Source organism: Lycorma delicatula, chromosome 4 (genome assembly GCF_047948215.1).
Source record: "Lycorma delicatula isolate Av1 chromosome 4, ASM4794821v1, whole genome shotgun sequence".
NCBI lineage: Eukaryota > Metazoa > Arthropoda > Insecta > Hemiptera > Fulgoridae > Lycorma > Lycorma delicatula.
The window spans coordinates 204,965,716-204,988,976 of record NC_134458.1 but is presented as its reverse complement, the minus strand read 5'-3'; the positions used below and the strand labels follow the sequence as shown (position 1 = coordinate 204,988,976).

The 23,261-nt window shown below is 26.8% G+C and overlaps 2 protein-coding genes across 3 annotated transcripts in view; one reads left to right on the top strand and one right to left on the bottom strand.

Annotated features, from left to right (window-relative positions):
• Positions 1 to 553: 553 nt before the first annotated feature.
• Positions 554 to 22,316, bottom strand: BI-1 (Bax Inhibitor-1). The gene is made up of 5 exons (XM_075365072.1): positions 22,060 to 22,316; positions 11,845 to 12,074; positions 10,633 to 10,859; positions 6,750 to 6,920; positions 554 to 1,285 (listed from the first exon to the last, which is right to left on the bottom strand). Exons 1-5 carry the CDS (start codon positions 22,104 to 22,106, stop codon positions 1,250 to 1,252), a joined length of 711 nt encoding a protein of 236 aa, XP_075221187.1. The 5' UTR covers positions 22,107 to 22,316; the 3' UTR covers positions 554 to 1,249.
• Positions 16,295 to 23,261, top strand: part of Prim1 (DNA primase small subunit) — a 34,201-nt gene continuing 27,234 nt past the window's right edge. The window contains exon 1 of one of the 2 annotated variants that reach the window (XM_075365071.1): positions 16,295 to 16,319. The gene's annotated coding sequence lies outside the window, so the exon portion shown is untranslated. Of the gene's footprint in view, positions 16,320 to 22,709; positions 22,848 to 23,261 lie in introns of those variants that run through there. The other variant, XM_075365069.1, reaches the window with a different exon arrangement.

Here is a 23,261-nt window from a genome sequence, read left to right as displayed (position 1 = left end):
TGTTGTGAAAAAAGTCTAAAGATAGTAATAAAATTGTACAGTGCCAGTGCTTTCTAGGAGACAGGTTACCTTTAAATTCAACTTTTTTAAGGTAATATTTTTTGCAATTTCAGAAATTGTAAATAATTTAGCTAGAAGTCTGAAATTTCTACCCAAACTTTTTTCTTGTTAGTACCTATTAGCATTATTAGATTTTTTTAAATTTACAGAATTACTGAATTTTTTAAATTTAAATTACTGAATTTTTTGTTCTTAAAATGTAAATAAGTAAAGTAAACAGGTAATGTTGATCCATTAAAGGAGTGATAATAAATGATACCAAAAGTTAATCATGATACTGGATTTAAAACCAAAGGATTGGCAAGACATATCCTTGCTTAGAGCTCCTTCCCTACAAAAAAAATTCAATGGACATATTTGTTTTTCTGACTGCTTGCTAAAAAAATTATTATAACTAAGGTGCCACCTTTTGTTACCATAAGTTATTTTTTAATAAACCTATAATTACAATACATCTATCCAATATAACAAAAGGATATATTAAAATACTACATTATTATAAAAGAATGAACTTTATTTTATTAAACATTAATACAATATTTCACAACACTCTTTTTAATATTTTTAGAACATTAAAACCATCACAATTATTTAATTTATTTAGTTAACTGTTATCATCAAGGTAAAAAAAAATCCAACATCATTTAACAAACCATTATATTTAACTTGCACAAAATTGAAGTTATCGCAAGATTTCAAAACGCAAAAAAATCACTTTGTTTTAAAAATGATTTAATTTAAAAAAATAAATTATTAATAACTCCATCTTCCACCACATTTTTTCTAAACTACAAAAAAATATCCTATAAAAATAATAATCAATAATAACAATTATCAGGAAGTGTAGGAAAAAATTTCCTTGTTTATTATAAACATCAAACAATAACCTTTATTTAATTAAATGGAAAAACTATAAATACAGTATAAACATGTTAAATATAATTAATAATAATATATAAACACATAAGAATTTATATAATTCAATTAAAACATCAAAGTTAATCCCAATATATGTATATATGAATATTCTTACAGTATAATAATGTATAAATAATTAATTAGTCACCATACATTCATCATTTAATCATTCAAACACCACCATTGTCCTTCGTCCTTATTGTTATAATCCATCCTTCACTGTATGTAAAAGTTCCTCTGGTTTTTCATTCATTAACATGTTTTATTATGATCAATCTTCATTTTTTCTATGGCGTTTTTTTTCTTCCTGAAAAATATAAAGAAATAAAATTTTATAAAAAGTGACCTATTATTATATTCAGATTCCTAAATCCTTTTTATTTTACAAAAATCAATTTTTGGCGACAATGTAAGGAAACAAGTTGAAGTGCATCCGACATCAATGATGGAATTTTTTTAACATTTATTGTGAATTATTTATTATTTATACCTGCTTTTTGTAATAATAAATTTAGACCTTTGAAAAAATAAAATAATTTTTATTTGGTTAAAAAAAATAAAATACTATGATTTATACTGCATTAATTTGCAAAAATGTTTGAAAATTGCATGAGGGCAGCACCCCACCATTCTACTCCATGCAATTTATACCATTCTGCATCACACATCTACTTTTTACTTACATACCTCGCATTTCATCATCCTCATAAACAATAATCTAAATGAGTAATGAAGTGCATCCGACATCAATGATGGAATTTTTTAACATTTATTGTGAATTATTTGTTATTTATACCTGCTTTTTTTAATAATAAATGTAGACCTTTGAAAAGTAAAATACTTTTTACCTCATAAACAATAATCTAAATGAGTAAGGTCCAGTGATCTAAGTGGCCAATTTATTAGCCCTTTACAAAGTAATCTTTGTTCAACTATTTCTGCAAAATATAATATAATAAGAAAAATGCACTTTTTCCCATTTCATAAAATTGGAAAAATAAGGAAGCTATTAAATAAAATATACAAAAATAAATTATTTAAATAAGCAATATCCTTACCTGAAGGACAGATATATATTAATTAATTACTTTTAATCCATTAAAATGTAATTATACCTTTGTTTTTTAATAAAAATTTAGACGTACCATATCTGTTTTCTATTTTTTCCCACATTCTTTCAAAATCGTTGTACAACCCTGGCAGGAACTCAATATACTAATACTTTTTGAAGATAAAAATTTAATTAAAGAGAATTATTTTATTTTTAAATCTCCACTTGAGAATAAAATTCTTATTCTTACCTACGAATCTTATCTTATTTTACCTACTTTATCCTTATCTTATTTTTACCTACAAAGGTGAATAATCAACAATTTCTATCTGAACAAACTTAAGGTTATTATTTCAAACTCCCTCTGAACTAGACATTTTGTCAATCAATCTTCCTTTTTCAAGCTTATGAATATTAATTAATGTGGAAATGTAAGCAGATCATGATGAAGGAAATCAAATTACAGCCAATAAAATTATATGTACAGAAAAAGAAAAGACATTTCCTTCTTCACAGTTTTTTTTTTTATAAGATAATGCAAATTATAATTTACAAAGGTTTCAACTATTACTTAAATTATAATAGATTTTAATGTGACTATCGCATAGAAATCATCATCTTGTGCCATTTACAATTTTATTTTTATGTAAAAAAAAAAAAAAACCATTAATGCTACATATTTCTAAGAGTTAGTATGATAAAAATGAGGAATGCAACAAGATCTACAAGAATATTTCAATTAAAATCACTTTTAAAACTTTTTCAGTAGTAATATTAAAAAAAAAAAAGTTTATAAGATATTTATTTATGAAAAAGAAAAAAATCAATCTGTTTAGTTATTTTTGTATTGTAAAAAAAGGTTTATTTTTTTGATTATCAAAGTCATAAATCATGCTACCAGGAAACAGGCTGTAACCATTCTAAATTTTGTTGGTTACGAACAATATATATTGTGTCATAAAGAAAAAAGTTTCAATATTTTAAAAGGTAGTTAATATTCATTTGGCTTAGCTGATATTAAAAACAGAGAATAGGCAATAGTATTATATTATTTTAATAGTTAAATAAACGTAATTAGTTTGATAAGAAATTGTATTACATAACTTTGTTTTTTGATGTATGACATGGTCTGGATAGCCAGACGGTGATGTCATCGTGGACTGGTGAGTGCGTATACTTTCTCAGAAAAAAGTGTGTACGTGCATAAAATACGAACGAGCGTCTGGCGGGGGAAGGCAGACTGACATTCTTTGTTTCGGGGCTAGTGTGAATTTAGCAGTCATGGAGTGGAGACGTGTTTTGAGTTGGATCGCACAGAAGTGATGATGTGTTCTTTGTTCGATGAGACAGGACAGTGAGACTGGGTAAATAGGTGTATTCGATGCGAGGTCATCATTATTTTTATATGTGCAGGAAAGTATCCTTATGTATACGAAGAGAAAAATTAATAATATGATTCCATATAACTCTTATATAAATAATATGTTCAACTAATGTTAAGAAAAAATTATTTTCTTGTATTGTTAATGTTAATTACTTTATTTTATAATTTTTTTAAATATGACAAACGAGTGGTGTGGAAATGTGTTTTCTATGACTCCATATATATGATTCAAAATAATTTTGATATTCTTAATATGTACAATTTATGTTAAAAAAAAAATTATTTATCGTATTGTTAATGTCAATTATTTTTAATAATATACACGTAATCAGACTACATAACCCTAGTACATTTTTTCGTTGTTCCCACCTTAATTTGAATTGTTTTGTGATTGAGCTTTTATTTTATATTGATTCTACAATGAGCTTTTCAAATTAAATTTTCTTCTTTTTCTTAATTTGGAAGTAAGCTCGCAAGGCTCAAATTTATTCACAATTTATCTAGAAATTAATAAATGCTATTTAAAAAAAAAATTGATGTACAGTTCAATTTAATGCAGGCTATAATAAACCGATACGTTCAAGGTAATGTCAATTAACTTAACTGTAAACAACACTGAAGTAAAAAATCACAACCGAAAATTAAATAATAACTGCAAAAAGGAATTTCCCCAAGTAACAAAAGAAGGTACCCCTAACTTCAAATGTCAATTTAATGTAAAAAAAAAACAAATCGAAAATTAAATAATAACTAAAAAAAGTAATAAAAAATAACTAAATAATAACTTGATAAACTCAATTAAAATAAATAAGCAAATAATTAAATGAAATATATAATTACAAATTTATTCTTATAAGAAGTAAATAATTAAATAATAGAAAACAAATGTAATGATTTTTATAAATTGAATTTTGAAATAAAATTTAGACCATGTTTTTTTTTTATAAATAATTATATATTTTTAGATAACCATATAATTATCTTTCTCAGGTTTATTAAATTACAAAAATTATTATATAATATAGCGTTATTTTAAATTAAATATTATTTAATTTGATTAAATAGGTACTTAAATTAGTCCATTATTGAACAATTATCTAATTTAAGTCAAGTTTTATTTTATTACAATTATTTTATCGATGCATTTAAGCAGAAATTTAAATTAAATTCATTTTTACTTCAATAACATAAAATAAATAAAACTTATATAATAAATTTTTTAATTTATGTATAATCAATTAATTAAACTTTAACATTTAATAAAATATTATATTATTGGGAGAAATAATTACATTAAAATAATTATTATATAATATATATATATATAATAAATTTCTTTTTTGTAATATGATAATTAATCAATTCTATGATATAATAAAAATATCTTATTATAACCAAAAGATTTTTGTTAAAAAATTAAATTTAAAACCAGAAAATTTCATAAAAAACAAAAAAAAGGAAAAAAATAATGGTTTTTAATACTTAAGCAAGACGCCTGATTAAAGGATTACTTTGATGAAGTAAATTAACTGAAACCTCACTCATGCTAATATTGTAAAATCCAGATTTAAACTGAACTAAAGAAATCAAAATTCTTTATGCATCACACATCCTTCTACAAAAAGATAAGCTATTGGGTTCATACCCCCATTGACGAATAAATTCTCTTTTAATTAAAATAAATTTGTCAAAAATAATATTTTTATTAGTAATAACTACAAGAATAATTATATCAATTTCATCAAACAGAATAATATTTATATCTATAGAAATCAATTTAATTTCCTTTTTATCCCTTAAAAAAAATATAAATAAATAAAATAAATGAACAATCAATAAAATACCTAATCATCCAAAGAATATAATCATAATAATCAATCATAATAATCTCTATAGTTATTAACATAACCATTTATTACCCCATTAATGAGAGAATTTTAATAAAATTAGGTATAATTCCATTCCATCTATGATTACAAAGAATAATACAAAATAATAAGATGAAACATGTGCATAGTAATAACTATACAAAAAATTATCCCCACAGTCATTGCAACCCAATTAACCAGAATAAAACTACTAATAATATCAATAATTATAAGACCAATTTCAGGAATAAAACAAACGTCCCTAAAAAATTAATAGCATACTCATCAATTACAAACTCACCCGTAATAAATAATTATGTCCTTAATAATTTCTAAACAACAATTCATTCTATTATTCACTATATATTCAATAATTAATATTGCCATAATAACAAACTTCAAAATCAATAACATCAACTTCATGAACCAATTAAATACCTAGGCAAATATAACTAAAATATCCCTAATAGTTTTGGCAATATCAATAAGAGGAATACCTCCAACAATAGGATTCTTAATAAAATGAATAATTTTAAAATCAACAATTAGCCTATCAATAACCATACCAATAATTATACTAGTATCATCAATTATATCCACATTCATATATCTGAATATAATAATTCCAATAATAACCAAATCAAATAAACTTAAAACTAAAATTAAAAAAAAAAAACTATAATACCAATTATCTTAAATCTAATACTTAGATAAAAGTATTATCTTATACCTTTAGAATTACAGGTATGACAATCATTTGGCACTTAATTTCAAAGCTGAATAAAAACTTATTATTTTGACAAATTAGAATATTTATTGTTGTACGAAATAAATTTTACCACACTTTTTAGCAAACTACAGGTAACTATCACAGAAAAAATGCGATTAAAAAACATTGTTTAACAAAACAAAAATTTCAATTTTTAATATCTACAGGCCAATACAGACAAAATTATCTGAGAAATGTTTTTTCAATTTAAAGTGCTTAACATTAACCTGGTATTTTAAAGATATTGGTCAAGTGAAACTACAAAAATAATACTGCAAAACACACTAAAAAAATCATCAAAATCAATTGAAATGAACTGCTGCACATGTGGATGAATATATACACAAATCATTGCCATGCCTGATTATAAAGAGCCTATACTAGTTAAGTTAATTGATATTAGTTTGAACCGATCAAAGTTTATTACAATCTGCATTAAATTGAACTGCATTCATCTTTAATCTATAATCAGCATTTATTAATTTTTAAGTAAATTAAAATGTAAATAAATTTGAGCCTGCTCAAATAACATGAAAGACCTCTTACAATGAGAAATATTAACCCAAGAATTAATTTTTTATTGTAACTAGATTTCAGTATTTCCTTCACGATTATTTACTATGGAGATTTTTGACTAGGGGTAGCATAACTTAATACTACTAGATTTTATAACTAATCATTAAAAAGATTAAACGTTACCTTTTCTGAAAGAATGATAAGAATGCGCCTGAAAATCCCAACCAAGTCAATAAACAGATCCACAGAATGGGTGACAAAGTCCCGATCACCATTACGACGTTTTTCTATGATCAGTTGTGTATCATACAAGACAAAACCACACATTACCAATAAACCGATGTACAAGTATGCCTGTAAAGGGAAAAATCAAATTATAATCAGTAGAAGTAGCAGAATAAGCATAATAATTACACTGTAAAAATGATAAAATAATTAACCTCACATTCACCATTCTTTTCTTGAATATTTAGAATTCCACAATCCCTATACACATACATATATGTAGGTCATCAGTGTGGAAAATGGGAGATACACTAAGAGTGCCAATAGGGATGAAATACATCGAGGACCCCAGGACCACTAATGGAGCCTGTAAAGTCTACAGGAATTCTGGAAAGCAGTAGCTAACAGGGATCTGGTGAAGCTAGCTGTCAACCCAGTATTGATAAAAAATAAACTGATTTTAAAACTGAAAGAAGCCTTAGTAATAACAGGACTGAAGATAACAAAACTATATTTATATTAAGATAGAGAATACTGAATATTAAAAATGGAGAAGTCTATGTTCCAACCAGACTTGGTTGGCAACTGTGCACCATGATATTTAATATCTTAAAAGAATTCTGCCCAAGGAAAAACTGATGAGTACATTACACACAACACTTTTTTAGTCTGAATAATGAAAATTACTAAATAATTATGAAATTCCAGAGCTCATTTATTATAAGAAAACTACACAACACAAACTAGTGTTTAGTAAAGACTACAATGAAATTAAACTCTAAAAACTGATTAAAATCCTGTAAATCCTTTAATTAATAAGTTTAAATCATAAAGCCATGATTAGATAACAAACATAGTATTATTTTAGCATTATGTCCTATTATAGCCAGCGTTAGAAGACAAAAGCATTGAATTAGGTTAATTAAGTTACTTTAATTTTACATAACATAAAAGCTTCACAATCATAAATCTTTTTAAGAATTTTTTACACTAATTAAAACAAATAAAATAAACTGATGACAATATATAATAATTACAGTTATTAAAATATTTACAGTTCAATAATGAAGCATGGCCTAGTAAATGTAAACAAAAATGTAAAGAAAAAAAGAAGTTTGCGTTTAATAACAATTTGTGTTTTATATGCACTTCCCATTTTATTCCCAATTAAATTTTATCATATAGATTGTAGATGTAAAAATATACATCTACTATCCTTTGATTATTTATTTTAACAGTTAAAAATAAATTATGATAGTCTAATAGAATAGACCTTATAATTTAGTTATAATTTAGAAAAGAATAGGTAAATTTAAAAATATTTTTTTGCAATAATTTAGATTTTGAAAAATAAAAATCTACATGACAATTAGAATACAAATATATGCATGTATATATATTGTTAAGATTGCTGCTAGTTACCTAATAGCTAGGTAAAAATACTATGTAAAAGCTTGAAATTAATAAAAAATTCATAAGGTTTTTATTTTAATTTCAGTTAGTATATAAAACAATATAAAAGATATTAACCTTCAGATGCGTTTTGCCGTACTATTACGACAGTGAAAATTCAGTCCCACAGCGTTTTGCCATAACAGTACACTTCGTGTATTGCTATCAGCTGCTACTGAGTAAAATGACAAACTCAATTCATTTAGTAATGTAAGGAAGCAGCATCATTAGGCTATAAAATGCTACTCAGAGGACAATTGCTGTAACAGTGGCCAAGAGAAACAGCTGTTTTGAATGTTCCTTTACTGTAGCCTATTCCTCCCACCACGCTGCCGTAATTCCGATTTCTGCCGCATCGTTCAATGTTGATATCAGTTTACATTTTTGTTATAAAACCATTGTTTTACATATGTTTTCTTTTCATAAAGTAATTTATCTTGTTTTTTCAGCAATGATGTGTTTATGTAATGTTTTCTTTTTCCAAATGTAGTTTAAAAAACATTGTGTTTATAATAAGAGTTTTCTTTCTTTACTGTATTTTTTTTTAATTTGTATAACTTGATTTCTTGTTTTCAATTTGTGTTATAGGGATATTTTTAGTAGAAAGTAAACAGTTCAAACATGGCAGAAAACAGTGCTTAAGTGATTGATAATGAAGTAGCAAGGTTATTAGATGACTTAGATGCTGAGGATGAATTTGGCAGTATAATGCATAATGGTTCTGGTGATGCAGTAGACCTACAAGATGAAATTTTTAATAGAATGACTGATTTATTTTCTGGGGATGCATTATAAGTCACTGATAGTAATAAATCGGGGTTTAAGTTTGATGGCTTGTATAACTGTGAAACTGGCTTGTGCATCCATGTTTTGAGATCTATCACAGCAACAAAAACCTTTTAAGCTAACTGTATACCTCCTTTTTCATGCTAAAACATTTATTAATCAGTATTCTATTGCTCGTTAGTTAAAGGAGCAAGTTTAACTAACGTGCTCGTTTCTGTACTTTTATTTTTAAAAAAAACCCATGCAGATAGGGAGTCACAGTTATCTGCATAACAACAGTTAAAGGGTTAAACATCATTTCATATGTCGATATGTTCAATAATATATTGAAAAATTTATTAAAAGTAATAAAGTAAATAATTTTTTCAAACAAACAACACAAATAAATCAAGTACATGACTGTGACTATATTAAACATGATTTACATAATATGTTTGTCACGTAGCAAGATACACCCAATGAGGTAATTTAATTTAACAACACATCAAGAACTCTGTATATAATACCCTAAAAAATATGAATAAATGAGTAAACAGAACTCAAATTCACAAAATCTAAAGAATAGAATTAAACAACATAATTAATGTTATGAAAAAATAATTACTGAAAACACATCAAACAATAGATAAAACAAAAAAAAGAAATTACATAATGGAAGAAAATAAAGATTAAAGCATTTTGAACTGTAAATTAATATAAATAATTTCTTTATGCTTTTAATAGTACAGTTTTAAATAATGTACTAATAATAACAAAAAATCTGAGAAATCTGTTAACCAGTACAGAATTTTTTATAACAGATATTAATTAATTTTTATACAATTAAAAATCAGTGTGAATTTTAAGATTTAATTTTAAAGATGGCTAAACATTATATTCAATAAGTCAATCTTTATATATGGATGCCACTTACAGTTATATCTATGATATTTTTAATGGATTCAAAAAATAAATAATGGAAGTAATACACTCTGATGGTCACTTCTTTTAGTTTTTGTAATTTGTTTAAGAGAATATAAATTAACAAGAGTACAGATCAATCTGTATAATTTGATATCTAGTGCAGCCTTCCAGATTTGGAGCTTCTGGTTGCCTATGGACCCCAAATTGTCACGAGTATAGTTTATTGCATCCATGCATCAGCAGGCCAGGAAGTCTTGTTATTAGAACCAGAAGTAGAGTAGCAGGTATGGAAATTATCGAGGAACCATAGCATTAAAATTTAATTAGTCATGCTACCAATTTTCTTTGTGAGGAAGCTAGTGCTATACTACTACCACTATACTAACTTACAAATGTAATATTCAGATTGATTTAATAATAATTCAAATGTAAAATAACATAACTCTGGAAAAAAGACCTTGGTGATTTATGTTCTTCTTAATTAGATTCCAACCTAAGAATTCTGCCTGATGTGTAGGCAACTAAAAGTACAATATCAATTAAAAAATTATAATCAACAGAACATTGGGAATCACAACATGATCTTTGGTATATCTGATGAGTAATATACAAACTGATACACTGAGATGAAAAATGTATAATTAATTTAAAATACCTTAAAAAATAAATGAATGAAAAAATATAATAAACATAAACTCACCATGAAGATAAGATGAGATCCCAAGAAAATATTTGCAAATGATACAATGAGTAAACCTGTTAGAGCAGTCATTAAAGTACCACCCAAGTAAAGCCATTTGCCACGTTTAGCAGTCAATGCAGCCATACTGAATGATACAAATATAAGAGATGTGCCAATAAGAGCTGTAACTATAATGCTGGGATTTATCATTATTGCCAATTGTAAAAGTGGACCCATGCCCATACCTATAAACAAAAAAAAAGGTATTAATAAATTGAAATTACAATTAATAAGTAAAAAAAAGTCAGACAGTAACTAGCTCACAAATTTTTTAATGAATAGCATTCTAACAACTAAAGCAATCTTACTATATGAGTACATAATAAATATATTCTTTAATTGCTTGAATTACCTCCAAATTGTGCATTTTGAAAGATCTTACTTCCTCAAGCAATTTCACTTTATTTTTTTTTATTTTTCCTGTTTAGCCTCCGGTAACTACCGTTTAGATAATACTTCAGAGGATGAATGAGGATGATATGTATGAGTGTGAATGAAGTGTAGTCTTGTACATTCTCAGCTCGACCATACCTGAGATGTGTGGTTAATTGAAACCCAACCACCAAAGAACACCGGTATCCACGATCTAGTATTCAAGTCCGTGTAAAAATAGCTGGCTTTACTAGGAATTGAACGCTGGAACTCTCGACTTCCAAATCAGCTGATTTGGGAAGACGTGTTCACCACTAGACCAACCCGGTGGGTCCCTCAAGCAGCTTCAAAAGAGAAGAATACTTACACAGAAACTACAATTTTTGGATTATCAGGTCATTGGATCCAATAAGCCTACTGTGCTGCATATATTAATCATACATTTTATAATAAATATATTAAAAGCTACATTATATTATATATATATAAATATTATTTAAACAAGTAGAAGACCCTGGATTATCAACTGCATTATATTAAAATTGTTGATGACTTCGCCTGCCATACAAGTCTTCTAGAAGTCATATATGGATCCTGACTTAAAGATTTAGTACACAGAAACTATGAATATTAACAGTTATGTTTAAAATAAATACTTGAGATATTTATTTAAATGAACCACCTCAAGAGAATATTTTAATTAAAATACTTTGTATTGAGCATTTTATATTTTTCTATAGAAAAAGTTATAAACAAGCATTGAAAAGAATTTACAAAATATTTTACTTTCAAACTAACCTGAAAAAAACGCAAACCCAAGAAGTAAACCAATTCTAATACGTCTGTTCTTGTCACTGTCTGGTGTGGCCATAAGAGCTAATAGAAGTCCTGACGCGGCAAATACTGTTAACAATCCAGCCTGAAGAATTTCTGTATACATATGAATGTACGCTCCCACGGCAGCCGCCAAAGAAGACAACGTGAGACAGGCATAGACATTTTTTAGATGCTGCCTGACAGGCTCTTCTCTGTAAATTATCAATAGCTAGGAATTATATAATTAAAATGATAATCTGAATTAAATATTTGAATTTATAAACAAACTGCAAAAACACAACTTTTAATTCGTATTTGGAAATTCTTGATCATTCAAAGTTATTTTGTACAATATTCATACATATTTTATTGTAATTTTTTTTGTGAAATTATAGTAATTACTATTATTAAATAAAATAAAATAAAATAATTAAATAATAAACTTAAATTAACAGATAGCTATGAAAGGCGGGCATTAAAAGCAGTCTACCCTTTTATATAAGATTTGTACTATCAACTAGATATTTTATATTTTTAAAAATAATTACCTATACATTGAATAAACTAGTATGCAGATGATGTTAATAGAAACAGGAGGAAGATAGTTTAAACTAGACGTTTTTTCTCATTTAAATGTTAATAATTTTCTAATGTGAGATTCATACAGCAGGAAATCCTTACATATGTAGATATCTTCACTGAAATGGGACACGTGTTCCTTACTTTTGTAGCAAGTATACATGTGACTGACACATCCCTGGATTACCAAGCAATGATGAGTAATTACAGCAACATAATAGTGGCTGAGCAGCAGTATTCAACAGTCTATAGTAGTTTTAAAATGTAATTTATCCAACTGGACCTCAGCTGTCAACACTATGCTTATGTGACATGAATTTTTTTGGATTACTGCTGATCAGTTCTGGTTCTAATGGAAGTATCAGGATTTACAATTTCCAGCAGATAAAAGGAATTTCTTACTTCCTAGGAAGGACTGCACAAAAACCCCATCAAGAATCTTATAGTATGCACTGAAATTTCTGATACACTAGAAAAAATATTCGTTTAACTGATTTGAAGCACTTCCCTATTCCTTTCTGTTCTGTGCCAACAATCCCCATTTCTGCCGCTTATATCCTAAATCCTTAACTACTGTTTCACACACTCTAATCTGTCTTTCTTTACTACTGTATATTCCACACACTTTCTTCTATAACCAAATTCATTAACCCTGGAGGTTATCAGAATATAATGTCACATTAAGAACCCTACAATCATTTTAAAAAAAATATATTTTATTCAGTTGGATTTTTAAAGGAAATTAATATAAAATTATGAAAATGTGGAATGTTTTAAAGAATGGTGATAGTTAAGCAAAATTCTGAAAAAGTACTTTCATTATCATTACTAATTATCATTATCATTATTAACAATTTATTTACCTAATAAATTACAGAAATATAAAAAAATTATTAAAGATAACCTTGATCAAGGTCTAGTACAATGTTTTATACAAAATAACAATGTTTTATCAATAGTAACTGCAAATTGCAGTAGTGATTACTTCTTATGTAAACATGTCACAGTTAATAAAATTAAAACGCCTGTGAATAAACATGGACCACAATGATAGAATAATTTATGTAAAATAACACCTCAAATCTTAACATATATATTAAAAATAAATTTTATTAGTCCTATTGTTTTACATCAAAGTGTGTACTTTACAAAATTATTTATCAATTCTAAAGACTCTTACACTCTGGTGTACAATTAAACACACCACACATAGACAAAAAAACTGGATAAATGCAAATAAGTCAAACCAGCAAGACATAATTCCAAGGGGTAACAATACAACAATGGTACTAAATTCCATAAAGGGAGAATCTTTGGATAATTTATCTAAATTTATTATCAAAGTAAGCTTAATTCAACAGCTGTTCAACTAAACTTAACATATTTATATGCCTGACATAAGTAAGAAGAAACGAGTTATATAATGCTTTTTATATGTTTAGCCACTAAAGCTATTCATTTAGAGTTAGTTTCTAATCAAAAACTAAATTAAATCTAACTTCACAATCATTTATTTCCGCCTTCAAAAGATTCATTTCACCCAGAGGTATACATACTAAAACATTATAAAGGAAAAAATCCTCGGGGGTTTTTTGAAGGGCAGTTATGCTCAGTTTCATGCCCTCATTATTTATAAACAAACTATGTAACTTTTTTCTTCTTACTTATGTCAGGTATACAGATATGTTAATTAAGTTTAGTTCCACTACATCATCTTTCCTGAGCAATGAAGCAAACCTATCTTTATTGTAAAATGTGGATGTTCTTATAATTTTGTCTAACAATAAGCAGACAGTTTGAATTTATTTACAAAAATCAGTAATCTAAAAAAACCCCTTATGAGGAAGTTACCTAATCTAATATTAACAGAAGGTGCAGTTTAGTACTTGTTTTTGTAAGAGTGCAAACATAATAATAGTACTAATAATATAAATTTTATTCTGCTATACACAACAGTTAATAAACATAATGTATATAGATAGAAGCATGGAAATGAAAAAAATGAATTAAATAAATAAACTGATAAAAATAACATATTTATATAATTGTATTTATAATTTTGAAAAAAAAACAAAAAACAATCTACATGCTATGCACAGTCAACCATAGCATTATGATTGTTATAACTGTGAAAATACACTTACACATAATGCTACTCTTGAAATATATACATATATAATCTTATTTAAGACTTAATTATAATGCACACAAAATAATCCTTTAAAGATAAGTTTTGTAGGGCTTGACCTGCTCCATAGATAACCTAAAAAATTACAAATTCCCATCACCAATTGTCTAACAAATCTACTACACCTAACAGCTATGACTGTCTAAGAGAATCATATAGGCCACAAACAAATAAAACAAATATATATACAAAATCTGTCTGAAACTGATGTTATGTGGCAAAGGGCTTTTTCTTTAATTTTCAAAAACATCAGTTTAATAAATGTTGATAAACTTACAGCCTCTACACTTATTTATTAATTGATGTCAATATAACAGCAGATTAAGAGAGATAATATATTACGCTAAATAATGTTTTTATTAAGTTGAAAAAAATTCTAATATGTTCGGAAATTTTATGCAGTAGCCACAGAAATTATTTACATAATGCTTAGAGCAATCAGACTAATACAAGTGCATTCTTTCTTCCATAAATAGATTCCAATAAACACAAAGTGCAACTGTATTTACTTTTTTTATTAACGTGTAACTGGAACCTACAGTCTAGCACCCATATCATAGCAGTGCTGGTAACTGGTTCATCTCTAATGAACTTTGTGATGAATCAGAAATTTGAGACTAACTTACATAGCCATGCCCAAAATAACAAACAAGAATTCCCTCCTGCATACATTAATATCAAGAGAAGACTTTTGGGAATTACTAAGAATAATTTCTCAGCCACAAAGACACTGACGTTACTAAACACACCCCAACTAAGATACATGTATCAACAATTTAGATTGGATTCTTTGGTAATCTTTTTAGATATATGTGGTATCAGTGAATTTCAAAATTTGACATCCTGTGAAGGAATCATAACTAAGAAGTGGACATTTTTAACAGAATTTTGTTAACTATAATAATTTCATATACAAAACAACTCCTGAATAATAATTGCTAACAATCCTGAGGAATACCTAACTTTAGAGAAAAATCGATCAACATGATACCCAGAGATCACCCAACTTTGTAAGGAAAAATCAAACAGAAAAACAGTGTCCCTTTTTCAAGCCAAGAAACGTTTCAGATTGAAATACCCAATTGTGTGGTCAATGTTGTAATGTTTTATACAATAAAAATAACAATTTCATTCAAATTTGTTTATTTATTAATTTTTTAAAAATTAAAAAAAAAATTATATAATGCAAATAAATAATATAACTTTGTTTATTTCTTTCTCTTTTCTTAAAATTTGTTTAGATTTTAAGCTATGTCAAGCACAGCAATCTTTCTAATGGTAACTTAAAATATATATATATATATATATATATATATATATATATATATATATGTATATAATAATTAATTGATTTTTTGTTTCAAAAAGGCTATTTTGAAGTGGCAACATTTTAAAATTATGGTAAAGAATTAGTTTAACACATTCAGTGCTGATGATGCAATGGGTGAAATCTTATGAGGAAACTGTTCTATGCACGTGACACCTACTATGTGTCAGGGGGAAGGCATTCTATACACTCACACTCTTTTTCAGCAGCTGGTAAGGGTTTTCTTATTGTGTATTAACAAAGAAAACAATTTTTCGGTTTGGTTATGTAGTTTATTACTTTTTTGTTATGTTATACTCATACAGCTTTGTTCAACATGGTTGGTTTTTGCCACTTCTTGGAAATTGTTCTAGAGAAAACCAGGTTAGAATTTTTTTTTTAAATTCTATTCATAATATTTTTATTAATTTATTTTAAAAATGATTATTAGCAACAAAAGATATTTTAAATATACTTTTCTTTTTTAAATTTTTTTTTTTGAAAATAAGCAAAACCAAAAAATTCCTTTTTAGTATTGGAATTGTATCATAGTAAATTATAAAAAAAAAAAAGTCTAGTTTACTTATAAAATTACTCAATCATAGTTTTGTTACCGTTTTATGAAATTTGATTTTGAAGAGTGTATTTTAATACAATATACTAATGTATATTGTATTAAATTGGCCTATTTATATTGTAAAAGATGGAAATTCATTAACATATTTACAATTTTTACTGCGTATAAAAAAATTTGGTACTTACGTATTAACGCCACCGCAGCTACAGCTTTATTTAAAAACAAAGTAGTCAATCGGATTTCGGTGGAAAATGAACAGTCTCTTTATTAATTTTAATAAATGGTTATTTATATTTATTTTATAAATATAATTTAACCAAACTTAACCTACACTCGCTAACCTTGACTAATTGTAACACCATAATTTTTTGAGTATTTATTTAATAAATTCAGTAATTATTGCAATTATTTATTATTTAAATAATCAAAAGACTCCTGTTAATTAGTCAAGGTTAGCGAGCGAAGCGAGCGTAGGTTAAGTCTGGTTATATTTATAAAATAAATAAATATAAATAACCATTTATTAAAATTAATAAAGAGACTGTTTTGAATCTATGATAAAATCTATATCAGCCCATTTTCCACCGAAATCAGATTGACTACTTTGTTTTTAAATAAAGCTGTAGCTGCGGTGGCGTTAATACGTAAGTACCAAAAATTTAATACTAAGAAAAGAAAACATTTAATGTCAATATACGATTTCTTTATTTGGGAAATTATTCTATAATTTGAGGAATATATGACCATTTTAATTATTTTACACTAATCTTTCATAGTTGTTGAATCAATCTAATTTAAAATCTTTAAAGTAAGTTAAAAACTACTATTCACAAGAACAAATGCTCTTATGAAATAAGCATACCTATGTGTGCTTGTTTCATAACCTTTGCTTGTGTTGTGAATTTTTTAATTTACTGTAATCTTATTAACTAAAGGTCATATGCAATGATTTACCCAAAAACACCATCAATTTTTGCTCAATTAAAATGTGTGCCACAATAACACTGTGCACAATGAGGAAAACTTGAATGGTTATACAATAAGCAGACTGGATTAACAGAGTAACAAAAAAGAAAAAAAATTGGTATATAATCTGGTATGAACCCAAACCAAATGGTGAATTCAAATTCTTAATGCGTACTAAACTTGCATGGTCGTTTTCCATAACAATATTACATGCTTCTTCAGTGGCCAATATCAGCTTGTAACCTCATTTATTGCATGGAATGCCTTTGTGATAGGGAATTCAACAGAAATTAACGTTTTATATGTAATAATAAGAGTAACAATAGCTACTTACATCATTTTGATAACATTACATAAAATTGTTCAATATTTAAGTATAAACAGTGTTTTTACTCAAATTACAAGACTGTGGTTCTGCAAACTGCTATTATGAGTCTTCTAATAAGAGATACACTCATATATACAAATAATTCTGCCAAAATGAAGCAAAAAGATATTAGAAGTATGATATAAAGGTTTCAGTTTCTACAAGAAACGAAAAATGGTATAATGTTAATTTTTTTAAAAATAAACAAGTCTTCATTTTCAATTCCGGGCAATGTTACATACTTATTTTCAAAACTATGAAGTAGAAATGCACTTTACCCACACATCAGCAGCAGTACACATTTGTCATACAATAATCATACATATACGAGGTGTGATCAAAAAATATGGTGAATGAATCTTTATAGCGGCAACTGCCGACGCTACATCCATATGCTGTAATTTGTCCAATAGCGTGATCAACTGAGACAGGCAGGGACAAGTTGTAACACGTTCGAGCTTGCCAGTCAGCTGCCAGAGCCACTAGAGTGGGGTTGTGTTTATCGTGTGTTGCGCAACATGGATTTTGAACAACGCATTAACATTAAGTTTTGTTTTAAGTTGCAAAAGAGTGCCAAAGAAGCTCATGAAATGTTAGAATTGGTGTACAGCGATAATGTAGTAGCTTTGAAGACTGTGTACAAGTGGTATGACCGATTTAAAAATGGAAATAAGTCTGTTTAAGACGAGCAGTGTACGGGACGTCCAGTAATCTCAAAAACAGTTGAAAATGTGCAAAAAGTGTAAACAATGGTTCGTTCAAACAGGCGAATGACTATTCGAGAGCTATCGGAAGACCTTAACATCTCGTATGGATCCGTTCAAAGCATTTTAACTTTTAACGACGTACGAAGAAAGCGACCAGAAAAATGGACCAATGGCTTCCTTCTTCACCACGACAACGCGCCGTGTCACACCTCTCTTCTCATTCGCAAGTTTTTGGCCGAAAAAAGTGTTCCTGTCTATCCACATCCGCCATACTCACCGGATTTAGCACCATGCGACTTTTGGCTCTTCCCAAAAATTAAAACTGTGCTTAAAGGAAAATGTTTTGACACCATTGCTGACATTGAGAGGGCCATGACCGAGCAGCTGAAAGCCCTTCCGAAAGACGCCTTCCAGAAATGCCTCCAGTCATGGAGTCAACGTTGGGATAAGTGCATTGCTAGCTAAGGTACAGAAGACATACTTTGAAGGAGATTAAATTGAATTCTATGTAACCTTATTACTTTTTTTAATAAAAAATTATTCACCGTATTTTTTGATCACACCTTGTGTGTATATATATATATATATATATATATATATATATATATATATAAACGATTAAATCTGGTTACAAGAAAATTATATTGTTGATTAAGCTATTAACTGAAGTTGATGAACTTAGTAGTAGTAGTAGTAGTAGTCGTCTGTATCATAAGTACAACTTCATAAATGAGAAATTTTATTCTTTAAAATAGCTAACCAGCTGTAAAACAGAGGTGCAATGAAAGCTTATTGATATGGCAAATTTCTTTCTTAACTAATAATAATTTCATAAGAACTTTCAAATATAAATTGAATTTCTTTTTAACATCGCTTGATGAAGTAACAAAGTATCTTTACTTCCTATTAATACATAAATAAAAATCACAATGTTTTTAAAATTTAACCCGTACAACCTCTTTAATACTGCTAAAAACCTATATATATAAAGGTAACAATAAATTAATATAAATTTCAGACAGTATAATATTGGGGAATAAATATACATTATGATTAGTAAGGTATGACCTAATAATTTGACACAATTATTGAGCATTACAGTATAAAATATTATTACTAAATTGATTTCTCTGAAGAAATTCAAAATATGAATAAAATATCAATAATGGTTTTATTAAAAATAGTATGTAAAAATACATTTTTTTATTTCAATTTATATTTTTAGTTTATTACTGAAATAATAAATATCACAACACTACTGAAAAAAGCTGCCAAAATATTTTATAAGCAACCTTTAGGAAGATGTTTTGGTTAATAGCTAAAATTAAAATGAAATTTCCAGTCTAAAATATTACAATAATACAATTTTTGAGTATTATTTCTTTTTAAATTTATAAATACTTTTTTAATTATTTAAAAAACAGCTTGTTGAACAGTATGATGAAATATGTTTATTTTTAGATTAATAAAATTTTTTTTTTTTTTACAAGGCCTTTAAGTGCTTGGAAACAGCAAGAGCTGTTGGAAAGCAGCTGTGGGAAGCATTAAGCATCAGTCAATAATAATGCTTCAAAAGACCTTTAAAAGACAAAATTCCATTATTTGTAAACAATTTGTTCTATTTGTTCTATATTTTAAATAAACCCTGTTGTAATAAAGATGGTCATATTTAATTTATGGGATATTTTGTTTTCTCTTTCAACTGAAAAACTTAAAATAAAATTAAAAATGTTAAAACCTCAAAAAAACTTAAAATAATTAAATAACTGTGCTTCTTCTTTAAATCCTCTGACATTGTAATACTGTTTTATTTAAGACAATAAAATTTAAGATTTTGATTAACTGTCAAACTAAGCTTAGCTTGTAACTAATCGAAGAACCTGCACCGACATGATACCTATCTAATGCAAAAACAGCATCAAAATTGGCCAAGCCATTCTAAAGAAAAACATTACGGTAGCACCCCCTGGTGCCCTATAACCATAAAACATATCTAAGAACGTGATCTGAAGCGATACCTATGTAATGCAAAAAAATCACATTGAAATTGGTCCAGTAGTTTTTGGGAAATGTGGTAACAGACATACACACAAAAAACCTCTTACTCCAAATGCATATACAGTCTCCATTCCGTGGTGGGTAATTTGTATATTATGTTATCTGTTTGTATGTTTATCAATCTTTGCATATTTAAACATTTCTAACAATAGTATTGAGTAAAACTGAGTTTATGATAAAGAAATATGGTATCTAATCAAACCACACTTTGTCAAAGACTGCAGATAAAGAGGGTTATATATAAGTAATTTTATACTGCCTTTTCAGCAGTAAATAGTACACAATGTCTGAATAATATAATTTCACTAGCTTAAAAAAAGTAATTGCTACGTGCATCCTTGTAAATCAAAAAGCAATCTTGTAAATGCCACAAAGTAAATAACAAAATGTACAATAATTAAAAGTATTCAATTAAAAAAAGAACTTTTCCTTGTAGAATTATTTTAAATCAATTTGTGGACTACTTTATCTCCCACTGCAAGGGACACTAAGTATAAAATAAATTAAAAAAAAGGTTGTTTTTTCAGTACTCTGCTAGGTAAGCATACAAAGTACAATATAAATGGCAATTCTCACTTCATATTTGTATAAAGCATGCTGGAACATATTGAATTATATTTTAACAGAATATCACAATTTTCCATCAAAAATTAAATAAATTTTATTACATTTATAATTTAATTCACAAATCTTATCTTAATATAGAAATTTGTAACAAATGGTTCTGTCCATCCAAGGTAAAACAAGTAAACAAATTATTACAAAAAATAATAATTATATCATTCCACAGATACAAGAGAAATTTAGGATTTTTTTTTCAAACCAAGCCCACTTAAATATTACAGAAATGGCCTTCAAGTAATTTAAAACTTTGAAAATTATAATTTATACTCAATCATTTACGTATTGCATCACAAGAAATGAAATGCCACAAATTCCTTGATTACATCAGCCAATTGTGAAGTTAATTTACAGAGAAATTTCTTATGATCTCACTAATAAAAGAGCAGTTCACAAAAAAATTGTACAAATGAATAAATTAAATAATGTTAAAAATTATAAAAATTTCACTAACATTAAAATTTGCAAGTTTTAAATAGTTAATTAAAAAAACAGATTCTGGAAAATATACTAATACACTGCAAAACCTAATTTTCTTCCTTTTAACATGGAAATACGCCAAGTTAATGCAACATCAACGAAGTCTACAGAATGTTCTACGTTTACGTAGTAAACATGAAAACATGACATAGCAATAATTAGTCCTCTTATCAATTTTAATTAATGTTGTGTATAATATTAATTTTTATATACTTTCTTTTTAAAACTAAACTTGAAATTACAAAAACTGGTCATCAACATTTCTGTTGTATTAATTAATAAATTAAAACAAATTAACTCCAATAGTGTACATTAATTAAAAAAAAAAAAATTATTTTGAATACTCACAACTGGGCATTAAAAGATTGCAGGAAAGAAGTTATTGTTATCGGCATGATGTACCACTGTCTGATACACCTATAACGTTAAAACAAACCAATCCGTAATTTCGACAAGTATTACACTATCCTGAACTTGAAATGACTGATGAATAAATGAGTAGTCGTGAATTAGGCCAATGTAATGTAGCTACCATTAATTTCAATAAGAAGGACACGTATAGTTGTAAACGACGTCACAAAATCGTAAGGTCACATGATGTTTGAAACTGAACTGAACTATCGTATAGTTCTTTAATAATTTATTATTAGCGTTGAAAAAATTTCGTAATGCGGATATAGAGAAAATTATGAAAATTTAATGATTTAAACCAGTAACTACTAAAAAAGTGTACTTTTATAAATTAAGTGATATAAATTATAATATAAATTAGCAATAAATTAAAAATTCAATCAAGAAAATGAAATCCAAGTTAGAGAATGGTGGCTGAAATATGATAACATTTTTCTCTATTATTATTCCATTATTATGTCGAAATTTAAGAAACAAAGTTTTCCAAGTAAAAGATTTTAATAACAGAATTGTTTTCAATTTTATGGAATTATATCTCTATTTCATATTTTCTTTTGTATTTAAAAGAAAATTTAGTTTTTTTCAGTGAATAGCGAGTTTTCAGGGAATAAGTTGGTATCAGTATCCCTTTTCTGTGATCATCACCTGTTTATTTCCCGCTCGATTCAATATTTTCTCACGGATTCTAACCTAAGTATTGAGTGGTTGGTAATTGCCTGTTAGTGGTATGTTTTTGTTGATTTTATTTAATTTTAACCGATTTTTAAGCATTTATGTTATTATAGTGTACTTATTTATGATAAGTGATTTTAAATAATAATTTACAACACAAAAATCATTATGACAGTTAAAATAATCTTATATTTATATACGTTGTTTCTGTTAGTTGCTTAGCAGATTGTGAATTGACAGTTCTCAATGTGTTAAGAGTAAGTTTGTGTTGATCATTGCAAAACTACCTCTATCCATTTACTCTACTTAAATGTTAATATTTTTGAGTAAATTTTATTCCTTTTTATTAAGTAACTTGCGCATTATAAATATGACTAGTTTACTTACTGTTGGTATAGAATGTTTGCAAATTTTGGCTGTGAATTTGACTGTTAAGCCCAAACTGATGATCGATTTAGGTTTACAAA

Bases quoted from the DNA above. Each gene is read 5' to 3' on its own strand.
- BI-1 (XM_075365072.1), bottom strand. From the start codon at position 22,106: ATGCCGATAACAATAACTTCTTTCCTGCAATCTTTTAATGCCCAGTT. The intron at 6,921-10,632 runs GTGAGTTTATGT...TTCCCTTTACAG, and splicing joins GATCTCATCTTATCTTCATG to GCATACTTGTACATCGGTTT. The intron at 1,286-6,749 runs GTAACGTTTAAT...TATATTTTTCAG, and splicing joins TTATCATTCTTTCAGAAAAG to GAAGAAAAAAAACGCCATAG.